Source organism: Corythoichthys intestinalis, chromosome 6 (assembly GCF_030265065.1).
Source record: "Corythoichthys intestinalis isolate RoL2023-P3 chromosome 6, ASM3026506v1, whole genome shotgun sequence".
Lineage (NCBI taxonomy): Eukaryota > Metazoa > Chordata > Actinopteri > Syngnathiformes > Syngnathidae > Corythoichthys > Corythoichthys intestinalis.
Window position 1 is genome coordinate 58,655,948 of NC_080400.1, and position 19,022 is coordinate 58,674,969.

The 19,022-nt window shown below is 38.3% G+C and overlaps 1 protein-coding gene across 1 annotated transcript in view; it reads left to right on the forward strand.

Annotated features, from left to right (window-relative positions):
- Positions 1–18,383, forward strand: part of phf12b (PHD finger protein 12b) — a 28,563-nt gene extending 10,180 nt beyond the window's left edge. The window contains exons 5-15 of the mRNA XM_057838827.1: positions 211–331; positions 409–541; positions 625–789; positions 5,527–5,670; positions 6,319–6,985; positions 9,075–9,173; positions 9,262–9,405; positions 9,484–9,579; positions 12,023–12,105; positions 12,182–12,320; positions 16,968–18,383. Coding sequence (XP_057694810.1) covers positions 211–331; positions 409–541; positions 625–789; positions 5,527–5,670; positions 6,319–6,985; positions 9,075–9,173; positions 9,262–9,405; positions 9,484–9,579; positions 12,023–12,105; positions 12,182–12,320; positions 16,968–17,398 — 2,222 coding nt within the window. The 3' untranslated portion in view covers positions 17,399–18,383. The remainder of the gene's footprint in view (positions 1–210; positions 332–408; positions 542–624; positions 790–5,526; positions 5,671–6,318; positions 6,986–9,074; positions 9,174–9,261; positions 9,406–9,483; positions 9,580–12,022; positions 12,106–12,181; positions 12,321–16,967) is intronic.
- The last annotated feature ends 639 nt before the right edge of the window (positions 18,384–19,022 follow it).

Genomic DNA, 19,022 nt, shown 5'->3' on the forward strand with positions numbered 1-19,022 from the left:
ATTGATCGCTGAGTGCGTGTGTTTGTGAATAGCTCCTCTTGATGTGGGTGGCCCCCTACTTGAATGAGAGGCGCATTGCATGACCGATCTGACCCGTCAACACATTATGAAGTTTATGCCTGGAATAAACAAAAGTGTTTAACTCTTTTTTTATCTTGTAACATGTTTAGCACTTACAAGCGATTACAAATCCTTCGTCTACATGTTCAGGCAGCAGTAAACGACGAAAAAGGGAAGAATTACTTGGAAGGCCATATAGACGACCGCAATATGAACTGGATCCTAACGGTCTGGTACCATTACCAGTCAAAGTCTGTTTTTCATGCAACAGGTACGGGACTAAAATATACTCGGTCAAGTCATATATTTGATTATTTTGCAGTAAGTGTGTTTTATTGCTTCCCGTAGGAGTTGCAGATTGGCTCCCTTGGTACAGTGTGACTATTGTCCTCTCCTGTTCCACACCGACTGTCTGGACCCACCACTTACAGCTTTACCTGTTGGAAAATGGATGTGCCCAAATCATGTTGAACATTTAGTGGTGAGCAGTGCAGTAACATTTGTATTCTTGTTTTTCATGATACTTATCTATCCTTCCGCCATTTTTTTGGTTTTGTTGTTCAGCTAAATCAAAGGAACCTTAGCCTGTCTAGTCGGTGCCAGCTTTTTGATGAGTTTCAGGACAGAATGTCCCAACATGCTGTCAAGTTAGACTTCCTACGTCGGGTCCATCGGCAGTTTTCACCAAAATCTAGGACCACTCTGCAGTGCAAAAAAAGGACTATTAAGGTAAATTGTGGTTCAGTACTAATCCCGTAACGATATCTGGAGACTCAGAGCATCGATCCTGTTTCATGGTGTGAGAGGATTGAATCGTGGCACACCTTTAAGCCGAGCAAACATGAATTATTCGCGTCTGCTGGTAACTTAACAAGTAATAAATGTCCACTCTGCCTGGAGCCATCACGTGAGTGGGCAGATTGCGGAGGAACAGTCATTTGAAATTGTGTCAGAGTTGCAACGTTAAAGAGTGAGCCATAGACTTCATAATTATTTTGATTATTAGAGGGCCTATTCCGTCAAAGCTGACCGAGTGGAAACACAGACAAAGAGCTTTTTACGTTGAAAATTCTTGTGAATAAATGTGTAAATCCCTCAATTCTTTATAGATATGGACGTAAAACAGTCTCAATTCTTAGTTAAAAGCAATAAAAAGAAGGGCAGTTAGCATTTATTTTATGTAAGTATGTCGAATGTGCTGTTGGTCTTCAAGTCACTCTGGTGCCGCCTTAACACAGCTTTTTACGTTGAAATTCTTGTGAATAAATGCTTAAATCCCCAAATTCTTTATAGATATGAACGTAAAACAGTCTTGATTCTTTGTTAAAAGAGCAAAGAACCAGGCAGTTAGCATTTATTTTACGTAAATATGTCGAATGTGCTGCGGCTGCCTTATGAAAACAAAGAGCTTTTTCCGTTGAAAATTCTTGTAAATACATGCTTAAATCCCCGAATTCTTTAAAGATATGGATGTAAAACAGTCTCGATTCTTGGTAAAAAGCAAAAAACAGGGTACCCGCGGGTTATTAAAAGTATTAAAAAAGCATTGAATATAGTTTTCCATTATTAAAGGTATTGAAAGTATTAAATTAGCTGTTGTAAGTCTGGAATTTTTTCACTTTGGTCTTAATTTTCAAGAACATCTCAGTGCAACCTAAATTATATCCGTGACATTTTTTTTTTTTTTTTTTTTTTTAATCCATAACGAAGATGACGCACAGAATTTTTACGATGCACTGCACTACAAATCGAAATGCAACTCGTGCGTGCCAAACCACCACAACAGGCAAAACGGAGAATCCATCCACCTCTGTATCGGGAATGCGTCCGTTTGTCGGTGGAACGAAAACCCTGAAGGCAGAAGTATTGTGGATTCTGAACACCAAAACAGACCACCATTCATATACTTCAAATGAGTCAGTTGGTGATCTGTTACGGATATTACGTCATTTTTGGTCTGCATCGGCAGTCACAATGTTGGTCATATTGCGTTTTGTTCCAGCTGGAGCGTTCCCGATGTCTTAACCGTCTTTTGTAACGAATTTTCAGTTGGCAGAAAAAAAACGCACATTTTCTTAATGTTTAAACAGTCAGTATATTTTTATGGCCATTATAGATGCATTTACACAATGAAATAACGCTGGAAAAGTTTGTTATACATAATGTTGCTCAAATCGTGCTTTTTTTCCGGAGGGAGCATTCCCAACTTCGTAACTGCAGCCAATTTAAGCTCATCAAGACTTTAAGATAGAGGTAAAATCGGGCCTAATAAGTCCAGCCCGACCCGAACTGGTCCGCGGGTATTAAAGCCCGACCCGCGTTTTGTGTGATAACATTTGTGATGATGTCTGCATAAAAGCCTGTCTTTTATAACAAATTCTCAGTTGACAGAAAAAAAAAACGCGCATTTTCTTAATGTTTAAATAGACTACATATTTTTATGATCATTATAAATTTATTTACACAACGAAATAACGCTGGAAAAGTTTGTTAAATATAAATAAACATGCGGTTTTGCGGACTCGCAGAGGGGAAGGCTTATATAGGCACGCTCTGGCTCTGCAATGACCATACAGTGCCTTCTTTTTTTTATAGAAATTATTTATTTTATAACAAGTATTCCTTAGTTTATCATTCATACATCGTTAATATATAGTTATTTCAAAAGGTTAGCGAGAAAGAACCCTGGCCCGGCCCGACGTAATAATTGACATTTTAATTTTGGTCATGTTTTCAGTTTAATTTAGCTGTTTCCAGCTTCCTATGTTTATAATTACGATGTTTGTTTACTGCTTTTCCTCTTACTGCGAAGAGGGAGGAAGTTACATCGGCCGCCGCTATGATATTTAAGTCATCAGCCATCTCCTGTGACCCGGGAATTTAACGCCTGGTTTCACGCACACTGCTTCCCATGTCAGTTGACACGGGAAATTGTTTTCACACACAACTGCTGCATGGTTAAGTCCTGCGATATTCCCATTGTTTTGGAGTATGTGATAGGGGCTCAAGTTACATCCAGATACTTTAGGTTGCAGTTTATGGGTCATGCGAAGGCTGTGGACCTGCTTAAACATTTCGGTTTGCCTTTCGAATGAATGTGAATTTCGCTGTTTTAACTCGAGAGTTAGCCATGTTCACTGGGGTCTTGGCAGGTGCAGTAGCGGCTAGCCTGTTACAGAAGATGGATGGTCTGAGTCCTGTCCTCCTCCTCTTTTTGTCCATAATTATTGTGTGCGTGTGTGTGTTTAAAAAGATTCTGACAGACTTTATAATGTTACTTTAAATGTGTTTTAATTGTATCTTCAATATATGTGCATTCTTTTGTCAAACACCCTTAGTAATTGAGGTTAAATTTGATGTTCAGTGCTTTATTTATTTAATATGATTCAATATGATCTAAATAATGGGTGCGAGAAAAGTATTAAATTTCAGTTGAAATGGCATTAAAAAAGGTCTTAAAAGTTTTGAATTTAGATTTATCAATCCTGGGGGGACCCTGAAAAAAACGGTGCAGTTAGCATTTATTTTACGTAAATATTGCGACTGCGACGTCAATGCCTTTCCTAAACTGCTTAATCATTTACAAGCAAAGATGGGGCGAGGTCCACTTCTTTGTGAACAAGGGCGTGTGAAAATAGTCTTAACTGTTCAAGTATGATGTTTCACGATGTACAACTGCAAGGAATTAAGGGATGACGTCATCTACAGTCCATCATATCATCAAATGGTTCAGAGGATCATGGTAGCCGCAACCATACTGGATACCTGGCTGCCATCTTCGGGCCTTTAAACAGCTCTGCACCATAAACAGGAGTATTATTTTAAACACATCACAAATCGATAAAAAAAAAAAAAATTATAAATCACAGAATGGCCTTAGTAATACTTCTACACACCATTGTTGTTGAATACATTTGCCGTTTCCGAATTCAGCTCCGTAGTGCAAATAAGACATTTTTAAACAGAACTTAGAAGCACGGGCAATTTCTCTGGACCAGGAGTCATTTAAAATGGATTGTGTTGAAGTGAAAAGCTGGTCGGACAAATAATGAGTTGAAATTCTTTAAGAGAACTGGGAAGCCATGTCAACTTGACTAAAAAGGACCCCAAAAGCAACCCAAGTTGTAACAGCACTCAGTTCAAAAAGGGGTGCGTGTTCGTGTGTGTTAGATTGTGTTAGTGCCAGTGACATGGGTAACTTACACATCTGTGAGGGCATCGTTAATGCTGAAAGATAATAAAGGTTTTGGAGAAACATATCCTATCATCCAAACCATGTCTTGGATGCCGTGCTTATTTCAGCAAGACAAGGGCAAATCACATTCTGCCCGTTTTACAACAGTGTGGTTTAGTAGTAAAACAGTGGGTACTTGACCAGACCTGTCTCCCTTTGAAAATCTGTGGTCGTTAAGAAGTGTAAAATACGACAACGGAGACCTGTTGAACACGTGAAACTGTACATCAAGCCAAAATGGGGAAAGAATTACACCTACACCTACCCCTATATATTTGTTAATTCAATGTAATTTAAATATTTCTCACATTTAAAAAAAAATTTTGTGTAGGACTGCAGCTATCGATTATTTTAGCAATTAATTAATCTATCAACTAGTTAAGTTATAATAATCGAGTCATCGGATTAGGAACATTTAATGTGTTGCAGAATAAATTTTATGAGATGTAAAACGAAGGCGTGCTAAGATTGCACTTTCAAAAGATGCAAATACAAAATAGTTTCCCAGGTGTTTCGTTCAAACTATGCAAAATCGTACTTAAAATACACGACCTTGGCCTCAATCAGTATAAAGAATAAATGAGGATCTAAGAACAATTGGCTAATTTGCATAGCAAAAGTCCGCTAGCTTAAATACTATAAAAAGGTAACGTTTCTTTTTTTCTACTATGCTCTTAACAAATCATTCAAACACTTATTCCCAGAAAAAAACTGCTAAACATACCTATAAATCAAATTATGAATGCATAGAAAAACCATATTAGCTCAAACAAAAACTTACCTTCTGTTGGTCTTAACAAGACAGGGAACAGGTGGATTCGGCCATGTTAAATGAGTTACATTCACTGTTGCCAGTAGATGCCAGTGTATCCACCCAAATGAATAAAACTAAATGCACTTTCAAAACAAGCAAACAGCAAACACTTTCAAAACAAACCATTACAACACCACTCTAATTAAACGAATCCTTGAAGCAGCAAAATTTGATTCAAAGAATTACTCGAATTAATCATTGCAGCACTAGTATTGTGTATCGATTTGTAGGTCAAGAATTGTGACACGAATCAAATCATTTTTGTATGTAGTTTTTGTATCGTTACAGCCCTATTCAGTGCACGGTGTTTGAATTCAGATGAATTGGAATATTTCAGAGTACCTGTTTTGTTGTGCTTCAACATTGTTTTTTCCTTCTAAAAATAAACTATTTACTCAAAGCTGCTGCTTGGTTTTAGGTGCCAGATGCCATCAAGTCTCAGTACAGGAATCCGCCCTCCATTCTACATCCTGCAGGGGTGCGCCAGTTGGAGCTGGTTTGTAGTGGTGTCCCCGAACACCAGTCCGCAAAGTACCTCACCACAGAAGCTGAACAGCAGGAGGTACAATGGGAAACGGGCACCCACATTTGGGTGAAAATCATTGTCCTTACTTTGTACTAGGCAATGTTGTTTCTGGCAGCCCTTTTAATTTTCGTCTTAGTCTTTTGGATGAAATGCTTATTATAGTTTTATTTTAGTTATTTCAAAATGTGTCAAGTCTTTGTCTAGTTGATATGGATGAATACTCAAAAAGTTTTCATCTAGTTGACAAATACTCAGTAAAAATTCAAAGGTTGTATTCTAAAAGTAAATAAAAAAATAATGGTTTTCAACAATTTCGAATGAACATTGAACTGACGAGCACATATTGTAGCGTCTATAAGGACATCGCCAACCTCGTGAGGGTTTTCCAATGGTTTTATTTGCAACCGGAAGCACAGAGCACGACTACTGTAAGCCATAGCCGACTCTAACAAAACACTACAACATCGGTTTAAGAAGATTTGTAAAAGGGTGTCCTCTGATGGGATAGAATGAAAACCTACACCTACTACAGTTGGGCTGGCATTCCCAAAGGCAGGCACAATGTTTCCAGCAGTTTTTTCAAAATTGGGTCTAATAACAGTTTGGCTGCACTACATAGCAAATTATGTCATTAAATGATACAATTCTTCAAGTCTTTAATTTTGATCCCAATGTCTTAAACAGTGGCTTCAGGACGTCATTGCCCTCCAGTGCAGCATCCTGCGACACTTGTCCACCAAGAAAATTACACCTACAACGTCATCACAGGACTCTGAAAATAAAGACAGGTGTAAAACTTGTACAACACCAATGGGCCTAAGAACTCAACCCTCTTTACAAATACCTCCTTCTCCTGGTGCTGACTCTAAACTCTGCAGTACACCTGGTGACCCCCAGGGGTCCTCCTCAACACAGGATACTGTAGCACAGCAGGTTGACTCAAAACCCTGCCAGAACTGTCGGAAACACAATGGACCGCTCCCAGAGGAACCTCACCTTTCCAAAGCAAATGGACCGTTAGACTGTAACAGTGAGTGTCAGAATTGTGAGCAGACAGTCCCACAGCACAGACTAAAACCCTGCACCAACGTGTCTGACACAGTTGCTGCCACTGACCTGATAAACCATGTAGGAACTGAAACACTCAAAAAGGAGCTTGAGATATCTCCAGCTCACACTGTAAAACACATCCCTGTACCTAAAACAACATGCTCTGAAACCAAGCAGCAGAATCATATGGTTCAGGCAGCGCTTCAGATGGAGTGTATGGGCAACAACATCAAATCCTCTGACTCCATTACCAGCCAAGAACAAGATACAAGCAACATTGAATCGTCATCACCAACTCCAGGTATACACTAAGGCAGATTTTTAAATAGCCCCATTTTGAGATCCATTATAAACTTGAAACCAAATACATACAGGTTTGCGAATAAAGTCCTTTACTATTGTAGGAGCTCTGAAAATGACTGCACTACTAATGTAATTTTACATGTAGGAAACGAATTTGGCACTCTCATCGGGCTGTTTTTCATCGTTTCATAGTTATTCCACCCAAGACAATTCATCAGGGAATGCCCACTATTTTTCAACAATTTATTAAAGATAATGCAGTTTTCTGTTGACAGAATGACTGAATGGTCACACGGAAACAACAGAACAGAAAGCCTATGGCTAGCATGTTAGCAGACGGCAAAAATCTGCAGCTCGTTCTGGGTGTGACATGTTTTTGGGGAGATTTTTAAGTTGGCACGGCCAAGGCAGCCAGGAAAACAAAACTAATTTGGGTCTAATTTCATTATTTAGCCTCTTCCGTCACGTTTTTTGAATTTTTTTTTTTTTTTTCCAAAATATGGTCTGCTGTCATTGTTAAGTCACTTGCTGTGGTATTTCATAGCACCTTTGAATGGTGAGCCTTAAAATATACACAATTATTACACATTTTTTGTAGGTTTAAGTATCTACCAAGAACGTGTTCACACCTGATCACCTGATCATCATTAGCGTTTGTATTTACCCCCCACCCCACCCAATTCTCACTGTTCCAACTTTGAAATGTTGCAAAAATCCGATGCAGATGCGGTTGTGGCAGAAATCTGGGTTTTTAGACGTTTTTTGCCGATGGCAAAAACGTTGACATATTCAAATTTCAAAATGTAAATTTTTATATCCAATTCACATAAGATACAAATAAAAAAATCAGGAAATAAAGGCACACAAAAATTGTCTGTGGTTTTTGCTAAAAACATACGGTTCTACCTAAATTTGACAAAAACATCCCCAATTTATTTGTGATGCCCTAATTCTTTTGCAATGAGGAAAAATGACCCAATTTCAACTGGAAGTCACCTTAAAAATAAAAAAAAATTCACAGGAGAGACCCAAAAACGCCCTATAATCAATGGGAAATGCCCCAAAATGTGTAGAAAAAAACCCAAAATAAACAAAGTGACCTGTAAATACCTTAAGTGACCCAAAACTCATTGCCTGTCATTGACTATGATAGACCTCCAATGGCGTACCGCACGCAACACATCACTTTTGCTCATTAATATTCATGACGTTAGCAATTATTGCTAGGGGGGTCAAACTCGCGTTTGTCCCACATGCTAGATGCATGTAAATAGTGTCTGAACGAGATGTTTACTGAGCGAAACCTACCAATTCTGTCCAAAAATGATGTCCCTGTGTCAAATTAACTGGTAAAGATGTGGAATAACATACCAATGTTCGGTTAAAGAGATGGCTTGAGTGTCGAGGGCTGAAAAAGAGACGACCTGATCCAGAGGTAGCTTTTTTATCGACACCTTTTTCTTGTGTGCATTGCCTTACGCCACTGACAATGACATTCTCCTGTTTCAACAATCTATCCTTTACCACAATATGCCCTGTCTTTCTTATATATTATATTTTCTGGTTGTCTTACGTATCTGACCATTCTTGGGGGTAAATTACGTTGCTATTTTTGTGTAGTGATCGCAAATGCTACTCAGTGACAGCCAATGAACACTTTCCCCTTGCTAAAATTGTTTTTAACAACAGAAAAGCTAACAACAGTGGCAGTCAGATACAATTTTATTTTCAGGTCATTCATTGCCAGACAGAAGCAGCACGGCAAAATGCCACGCTAAAAATTGTAAAAACATCAAAATGGCTTACCTCTTCGTCCTCTGTAGGACCATGGCCCCCAACAAAATGTTTATTGCATATGAAGGTATTGGCTTCACCTTACTGGTTTTAATCTGGTCTTTTGGAGGGCCGCACAAGTTGATCCATTATTCACATTTTTTCCTTTTTTGGCTTCGGGAGACGTATAAAGAAAACATCCTTCATATGTCGTAATGTCTTAACGATAGATTGGACACTGTTGTCCACTAAACCAAGTGGATGAATGGAAAGCCTCCCATTGCTTACTCATTCTGTCCTGGCGTTTTCCGCAGATGTGAAGAGTGGGCTGGGACCGGCAGACTCATTGATATCCAGTTCACTCTCCTCCATCTCTAATCTCTGCATTAAAGATTGCATGGATGATAAAGGAGGTAGGTTGATTCATTGTAGTTTTGGCGTTCTGCTTGCCTAACCTGCTAAAATGTCAAATTTGTGTTCTCTTGTTGTGTCGTGTTGTAGAGATCGAGCTAGGCAAGCTTGATATAGAGATGATCAAGTTATTGGCATGGCAGAGGATCCAGCAGTTATTCCCTTGTAAAGCCCCTAGGTCTCTACCTACAGACATCAACGACGCTTCCAAACCCCCTGCATCTCTCCGTGACTGTAAGACTTCAGAATTGCGATTTCATGCCAATATGGCAAAGTTTTAATCTTAAACAATTTTTGTTGTTGTTCTTGCAGCTCAGAAGAAGCTTCAGGCTCGAGCAGTCTTCTACCCACTGACAGGAAAAGGAAAGGCTGTCAGCATGTGCTATAGGACGTTGTACATAGGATCTGGTAAGACATGATCTCTTGATTAGAATACTGTATCTTTACCTTCTTTTAGGAGGATTTGGTACAATACTGAAATAAAAATTCAATCACTGATTCACAAACGCTGTTGCACGGCACATTTTTGTGTCCTAAGAGATCATCACAGTAGGGCTCCACCAACAACTTTTTCCACTTGTCTGAGTTCGTGGAGCTTGGAGTTTTCTGTCCCCAGAGGGATTGACCCTGAGGTGTTCCAAGGCCAACTAGGAGACAGTCTCCCCAACATTTCCTGGTTGAGCCCTGGGTCTGCTCCCAGTGTCTGCTCCCAATGTAATGTGCCCTAACATCTTGTGGACCCCAGGAAGAGTAGCGGATGTGTTCATCAGCTAATGGGGATCCCAATAAAATACAAATACAATCCTTGTCAGGGAGGTGTCAAGGGGCCATCCTAATCAGCCTCTTCTGGCTCCTCTCCATGTGGAGGAGCAGCAGCCCTACTCTGAGCCAATCCTGGATGACTAGACCCAGGATGCTATGAATATATTACTCATACCAATATGGGATAAATCCAATTGAAATGTTTTTCATGGGAGAAACCTTCAAAAAATATACGGCTGCTGATTAGACGATGGCTCTTATCGTCAAACTTTGCAGCCGCCAATCCACATTAACCCTCAGTATGAGATAGATCTACAGGAAGTGTGAAAACGTCGTCAAAAAAAAAGCTTTTAGTGGCGTTCTTTGCTCCTCTTTTAATGAGGCAGCTGCAGCTCTCTTTCCCTTGATTGGCTCGTTCATCAGATGGGTGCAAAGTGGTTTGAAACTTGAGATTGTCAAGACCGTACTGTATGATGAATGAATGACTGAATCAGGCAGGATCGTCTTGCTTGCAATGCTACGGATGAACAGAACACCTTCCATTCAGATTAAATATCCCCGGGACAGTGGAACCTGTTTTGACCCAAGTGTCCACGACACGCAGCCACAAGTCACATGACACTGCCACAAATCCACTCGTCCTACCACGTCTTAGGGTGTACTGATGCCAAGTGCACATGTGGACACTCTCATGTCTGAACATGGTTTTTGTTATGTACAGTTCATGATGAGCACAGAAGTCCAAAAACAAAGCGGGTTCTGATCAGGGGCGTTGTTACACCGGCCTTCCAGAACGAGAAAGTACCCTAGTGAGGCTACTCTCTCGTCAACTGGGGTTAAACATGATAGTCATGAGAGAACTGCTACAAGAGTCGAGATGTGTGTCATCGTGAGCCCAACTATTTGGTCAGAACTTCTCAACAACGCACACCAGCTGAGGCTCCTTCAATGCTCGAGAGGTGACATTCCCTGTCCCAAGAGCCAACTGCTTTAGCTTGGATCAGATTGCTTTGGTCCTTCATTCGGCTGCCACACAGTTCACTTTTCCCCCGATATCTGCGGCCCGTTTCATAGGTGGTCAACCCAAAGCAAAGTGAACCCATGCTTTCTCCAGGCGTCCAGGTCTGGCTCCAGAGATGGACCTGGTGAACAGTGCCCATGTTTGGGAAATTGAGATCCATGCATTTTTGTCAGAGGTCTGTGTGCTGTGTCCCTGACTTTGGACCTTTTAGCTATAGGTGACTGTGTCACATGCACATATCTCCAAACAACTTAGCTTCCATCTTGGCTGTCCATCGTTTTAGATGATGGTGTTTGCTCATAAGGGGCAGGAGTCAACGACACTATCGCTGGTGCCATTCTTGTGGGGGTTGCGTCCAATCCTTGAACTGCAAGCCCTCTCCCAGATGAAGCAGGGGAACCCGGATGGCAGGGGATACCAGCTACCCGCTGGTGTTGTTGAATGTGCCTTCTGGATCGTCAGTCTTGGTTGGTTCTGTGTATTTTTGAAATTGCAGAGGCACAAATGATCTCCTAGATTGATCTGTTGCTTTCCAGTTTCAAGTTGTGTTGTGTTGATGTTGGCTAGCCTTAAGAGGTCCCTGCAAAGCGCCCTACGTGTCTCATATGTCGTAGAGGGTTTGTCGGGGCGTACAATGGTCAGTCATGCCAATGGTGTGTCCAAGCCATCAAAGATGTTTCGTAGCCACAGCTGCTTCCTTTTAGAAAGCTGTTCTTGAGGAAGTCTGTATAGGGGACTCAATCTTCCCAGGACAGGTCAACTATCTTGTGTAGGCAGGGAATGTGGAAGGCATCAAGATTTGCTCCTAGGATTATAGGAACACACAACCCCTCCAACACAATAAGGTGACAGCTCAGGAAATGGACGTCAAATTGTATGTGTTTATAAAGGCGGTCCCACTATTCTTAGGCTATTAGGCATTGCAAATATGAATGAATTGATACCCATTATAATTGCATGGTATTATTTTTTTACCAAAACATTATTGGATAAGTGTTGCTAATCACAGTGCAGTCACATTTTCCACAAAAATAAGTCTTATGTGATATTTATTCTTTTGAAATCGAGGTGCTGACATGGATGTTTGCCTTCCTAACTATGGTCATTGCAACTTTGTATCAGGGAAACACGCCTGTATATTCTATGATGAGGTAAGCGACTGGAAAGTGCTGTCGTATTCTTATTGCGTGAGTTAGTGAATGTGGGTTTTGCCTGCCATGTTTGCAGAATACCAAGCATTATGAGTTGCTTAACTACAGTGAGCATGGCACCACAGTGGACAATGTCCTTTACTCCTGTGACTTCTCTGAAAAAGCGTCCCCATCTCCACCTAGCGGGCTCGTGTCTAAAGTCCAAGGCATCATTCGTAAGTTCATCTCATTTATTCGCATCGTATGTGGGCTCTTGTGAAGTGCCCAATCTTTTTTCAATCAAGGCTGCAGCTAGGGATTATTTAAGTAATTGATAATCTATCAATTAATGAGTCTGATTGTTTGTGCTTGCTACATTTATTTTGATCTGCATTAATGCCAACTTAAAATATGAGCAATACATGCATTTAAAAAGAAATTAAAATATCGGAGTGTAAACTGTAAAACGGTATTAAATAAATATAGATCAAAGTACAACATGGAATATTTTCTGAAAACTATGTCAATGTATTACAGAACAACAATTTACTGTTTTTCTACTTTTTCTACTTTATGTATGTTGTCTTTTGCAATTATAAAAAAGCCAAAGTTTACAAGTCATTTTGATATGTCTGTTCTTTTCTCACTAAATGTGACATTCCACATTTGGAATTTTACTAAGCTTGTTGCGATATGCAATAATCAATTAATCTTACAGTAACGGTAAATAAAAATGAGGGCGGTAGTGCTCCCAGCTGCTATTTATCGCCACATGCGTGCATACAGTGGTGCGTGCTTGTGTTTGCGTGTGCTGCGTGCTCCCGGCACACCTGCGTGTTGATTGCATATGAGACTCCAGTTCCTTTCTCAGATGTTCATTGGTCATCAACACGCCGTAGAATTAAAGTTCAGATTTACAAAATAAGGAAACACATATATTTTAAATATTCTAAAACATTAGCATTGCTACATTGAGGCCAATGGATCAAAGATGACGTACTGTAGCCTGCTGTAAAATGAAGTGAGTCTTCTCCAAAATGTAAAAATTGCGATTAAAGGATGACCCTTCAAACGTGAAAACTCACTGGTTAACAGCATTTGCAAACGATGCGAAAAAAGAAAAAAATTTATTACTAACATCATATGCATGATGACAATAGACGTGCACTTTAAAAAAATAAAATAAAAAAAAAGTGTGGACTGTAAAGCTTCCGGTTAGCGGCTTAGCAAACATACTTTCGGTGAACATTTCAAAACAAAGGCACGTCATGTTCAACATTTAAATACAGATACTTTCACATACTTCAGATTCTACAGTAAATGGCTTTAAAATGACACCCATTATGATAAATCTGATTGGCAATGAATACCGTACTGGCCCGAATATAAGACGGCCCTGATTATAAGATGACCCCTCTTTTTCAAGACTCAAGTTTGAAAAAAGACTTTTTGAACACCAAATTAATTTTTATACAGAAAATAATTACAGTACATCTGAAATGAATGATTATAACAATATATTTGAGAGAAAAAGCATGTTATTTTGTCTCATTCAAATCTTAATATCCGAACATTTAAATATGTTTGTAAACTGAAGTGCAATCACATTCGTAAATGAATGGCTTCTGGTTTTTGAAATGTAAAAAAAAAACAATCTATGGTGATAAAACAACAAAATAGCAATAACTGCATTAACCATCAAAGTGAGGTCTAACTGTAACTGTAGTCTTGAAACAAACCTAAATAAGGAAAAACATTGCAGTAAAGTAATGCAAACTGGTTAAACTTGAGAGTAGCTGAGATCTGTCATGACAGAACATTACTCCTCAAGTTCAGCATTCGCTTCAATGATATCTGGCGCCATCTAGCGTCGTGAATGGGTATAATGTCTAGACCCCGAATATAAGACGACTCCCACTTTTTCAGTCTTATTTCAATGCAAAAAACACCGTCTCAACCGGCGCCTATTGAGAACCAGGAGTGCAAAAATTTAATAAATAAATACACAACTAAATAAATAATTAAAAGTGTCATTAAAATGCTTTTATTTCAATATTTATTTATTTATTTATTTATTTCAATATTTATTTCAATTTTTATTTATTTATTTCAATTTATATTTATTTATTTCTATTTATATTTATTTATTTCGATTGATATTTATTTATTTCGATTTATGTTTATTTATTTCGATTGATATTTATTTATTTCGATTTTTATTTATTTCAATTTATTTATTTCAAAATTTATTTCGATTTTTATTTATTTCAATTTTTATTCATTCATTTCAACTTTTATTTATTTATTTCAATTTTTATTTATTTATTTCATCATTTATTTATTTCAACTTTTATTTATTTCACTTTTTATTTATTTCATTCTTGCACTCTTGTTCCTCTGGAGTTGCAACCATGAAATAATTTTATCTGTCACGTTTGCTCGTCAAAGTTTCTAACGTCTGATTGGTTGCTCAGCAAAGCAAGTCTTAACTAGTCGATCTCAGATAATAGATTGACGCCTGAGGCATTGGCTAATTTTTATGTACACCCGATACATAAGGTGGCAGTGTAGATCCGTATAATCTGAAAAATAATTGCTCCCTCAAAATCACAAAGACGACGAAGATTAGTAGCGTTGTCAGTGTAGCGGTAGTAGGCTTTGACGCATTTCACGTGTTGTCCAAGCAAAACATACATATGTCCAAAATGTGCCCAGAGCTGCTCAGAGAAGCAGCAAATTTAATCGAGGACACTCTTAGGAGAACTCAACCAGCAGCCCATGGTGGAGTCCAGTCTGTGGCTTCTACATCGCGCGGGCCAGCGCCTGATGTCTGCACACGGGAAACTCTAGTATAACTCAGAAGTGGAACGGTCCTTGGACATTTACCAGATTTTATTTATTTTATTTTTTATCAAGTATTGAAATAAGGCTAAATGACAGAAATAACTAGCAGTTTTCTAAGTGGTTTTATTCTGAACTCCGACATCATTTTTACATGATAATGATTTAGTTTGGGTCTAGGGGTGCTCCAGTGTCTCTCTAAAGTGGACCCGTTATCGAATAGGTCACCGTTTTTTCCCCCATATATTTAATAAAGGGACTTGCGCTCTGAAGCCATGTCATTGCATTCTGAAGCCAGCGCATTGCATTACCTTAATGCACATAATGCAAACAATAATCCAAATGAGGGGCGGCTGGTTTGACTTCGTTTTTACGAGTGGAGGCTGGCTTGACCGCAGTTCTAAACTATCGAAAACTCTTCGATCAACATCTTGATCTGACAGAGCCGAGATGATGCCAATAACGTTAATTAATTGCTCTGTTTTGTAGGACACGTACTCAGGGTCCAAATGTCCTGCTTCAATTTGTTCTGAGAAATCTAACATGTCCCTAGAGAGCTCATGCAAAATCTCAGATAATGCCGCCATGTTGGGAAGAAATAGGACGAAGCAATCGCTTATTACTCGATCAACTCAAACCCCGCCTAGTTCACGCCCGCCCACCGAGTTTGATGAGCCAATGACAGATAAAATTATTTCATGCGGCCACACGGGGAACAAGAGTGCAAGAATGAAATAAATAAAAAGTGAAATAAATAAATGTTGAAATAAATAAATGATGAAATAAATGAATAAATTTTGAAATAAATATACATTTTGAAATAAATAAATAAAAATGGAAATAAATAAATAAAAATTGAAATACATTTTGAAATAAATATAAAATGAAATAAATAAATAAAAATTGAAATAAATAAATAAAAGTTTAAATAAAAGAATAAAAATTGAAATAAATATATAAAAATCGAAATAAATTTTGAAATAAATAAATATAAATTGAAATAAATAAATAAAAATTGAAATAAATAAATATGAATCGAAATAAATAAATATAAATTGAAATAAATAATTAAAAATTGAAATAAAAAAATATAAATCGAAATAAATAAAAATTGAAATAAATAAAAATTGAAATAAATATTGAAATAAATAAATAAATATTGAAATAAAAGCATTTTAATGACACTTTTAATTATTTATTTAATTGTGTATTTATTTATTGAATTTTTTCACTCCTGGTCCTCCATAGGCACCGGCCAATACGGTAAATTGGCTTCAAATATGGTAAAGTGCACTTTGCAGGACAAGTTGACAGTCATTTTGGAACAAATAAACACTTTTGATGGGGAAGTAATTGGCAGAGAACAAATATGGCATTGGGTTTCTCACCTATTTCATATTCTGCAGTGAGTTAGCTTTCACAACAAGTGACTCCTTATGTATTGGGTATTTTTTTTACATTATTTTTAATATAGTTTGTGTTTTATTTAAGAATAGCAATTTATTGCATTTGAATGGGTGATATATTGGGATGTATTGTCACTACATTAGTCGTTGAATTGATTCTAAAAAACTGACAATAATCTCGCATATCGGCAGTAATTTATGAGACCATGTATCGTCCACTAAAATTATCACGACAGGCCTAGCTCTAACAAAAACGCATTGTTTACAAAATGACACATATTTTGATGATAAAACACTTAACACAAAACAACTGGAGTTTAAATGTCAAATTATTTGAATGTAAATTTTGTAGCTTTTGAAGCTGTAACAAAATATTATTTTTGAAGGAAATAGTTATCAATTTTGTTTTCATTGTTACTTACAACTGCCTAAAAGAACTTCAAGTTGTGAAAGTCATTGAATAAAGTGACATTTATACGATTAATCGTTTATTCAATCGTCCGATTAATCGATTATAAAACTAATCGTTAGTTGTAGCCTGCAATTCCTCCATTTAATCGATTAATTGTTTGTCCTAATTTCAGTTCTTCAGTAAAATAATGAGACATTTGGCTCATTTTGTTATGTTTGATTTAGGTCGCAGCAAGAAGTGGGTGAAGGACGAAGAACCCCCTGTTGCGGGATTGCTTCCAGCTGGTGGGGTGATGAGCAGCCACCCCCAAGGTGGCTTGGAGCATTCGTGCAGCTGTAAGGCAAGCAGTTCAAGCATGATTGGAGGAAGCGGGGCAGGGTGGGAGGGCACTGCCATGCTCCACCACGGTAGCTACCTCAAACTCGGATGCCTCCAGTTTGTGTTTAGCATCACAGAGTTTGCTAGTAAGCAGCTGAAAGAGGAAAACAGCGTCACGCCTGAGACCTGCAGCAGCGGCGCTTTTAGCCTCACGCACACCACAATTCTGCCACCTCCCCGCAACACTGCCACAGCCAGCAGCCCCTCCAGTCAGGATGAGATGGAGACCGTACCTTCTGACCAACTACTCATGCTGAACTCCAACTATGTCCCATAATTCAAAAGAGGAAATAATCCCCTCACTGCGTTTTTGTTTTGCACCTTCTAAGAAACAGCAACTGTAAAGCGGCACAGTTGACTCGTGGACAGGGATTTATTATTTTTTTCCTTTTAAATAAAGGTCATTGTTAATGATTTATCTATTTGCATGAACCTGGGAGTATAATTGACAATCTCTTCTATTTTTTACATGACTGACATCAAATTTCCGTTCACGCTAGACCGACTTTGTGCAAAAAGTATTAGTCTATGCTCAGTTCTTTTGCCAGTATGTTATGTATGATGTAACCTTTCTTTGTCAGTCTGTCTGTTTAGCACAAATGTCTCATTTTATTGTTTTGACTTAAATGCATTCTTATTTCTTAGGCTGCCATTGCCACAGGTAGCTCTATTTGTATGACAAAAGTACACTACCGTTGGAAAATTTAGGGTCATCTAGAACGGTCTTTAACGTGTGTGTTTGTCAATGACCATTGAAATGTTTGGCTGGGTCACTCATAAATGCTCTTATTTTGAAAGCCAAACATGCTGTTTTTAAAGGATAGTAACACTATATTGATTTCAAATACAGTCTAGATTTGTTAATATGGTAAAAGATGTTTTTCTTTTAAAAGTGAGGGCATTTCTAGCGACCCCCAAATGGTAGTGTACGTGCTCATATGCTATGTACAGCTGTAAATACGTATGAGCCAATGCCTCTCAATTGGAGCAGTGTTGCATTTCACATGTAGTCACCATTTTTTGGCTTTTAACTGTACAGACCATAAAATTTGTGATACTGTGTAGACTACCAGAGATTTTGTGATAAACCTTGTTCATATTACTCTGCTATAATCCATCTGTAAATACGCTGTGATTTTAGCACTCATTTTAACATCGTGTGCTGCTCTGTAAATAAGCACTCTTTCTGTAGCTTCTCATCTTCTCATAACTGTAAATACATAAAGATTTTCTAAGTACACGCTCACTGAATCTGGTGGCCCTGCGTTTCTTTTGCAAGTTCCTTCATTACTGTGGATCATCACACGTCTTGCCACTAGCATAGACATAATGATTTTGCGCGGGGCCGATTAATAGGGGGCCCATCTCCGTCACAGCTGACTGAGTGGAAACAAAGAGCTTTTTACGTTGAAAATTCTTGGAAATAATTGCTCAAACCCCTGAATTCTTTATAGATATGGACGTGAAAAAGGCTTGATTCTTGGCTAAAAGCAAAAAAAAAAAAAACCGGGCAATTAGCATTTATTTTATGTAAGTATGTTGAATGTGCTGCTAGTCTTTAAGCCACTGCCTTATCACCACAAAGAGCTTTTTAAGTTGAAAATTCATGTGAATAAATGCGTAAAGCCCTGAATTCTTTATAGATATGGACGTAAAACATTCTCACTTCTTTGTTAAGAAAGTGGCGTGGCTCAGTGGTAGAGTAGTTGTCCCCCAAACCAGAGGTTGTGGGTTCGATTCTCTGCCCTGATGAACTGTCTAAATGTCCTTGAGCAAGATACTGAACCCCATGTTGCTCCTGGTGCTGCGTCACCAGTAGGTAGATGGTGAAATAGTGTAGAGCGCCTTGAAAGGTGGAAAAGCGCTATATAAGTATAACACCATTACCATTTACCAAAGAA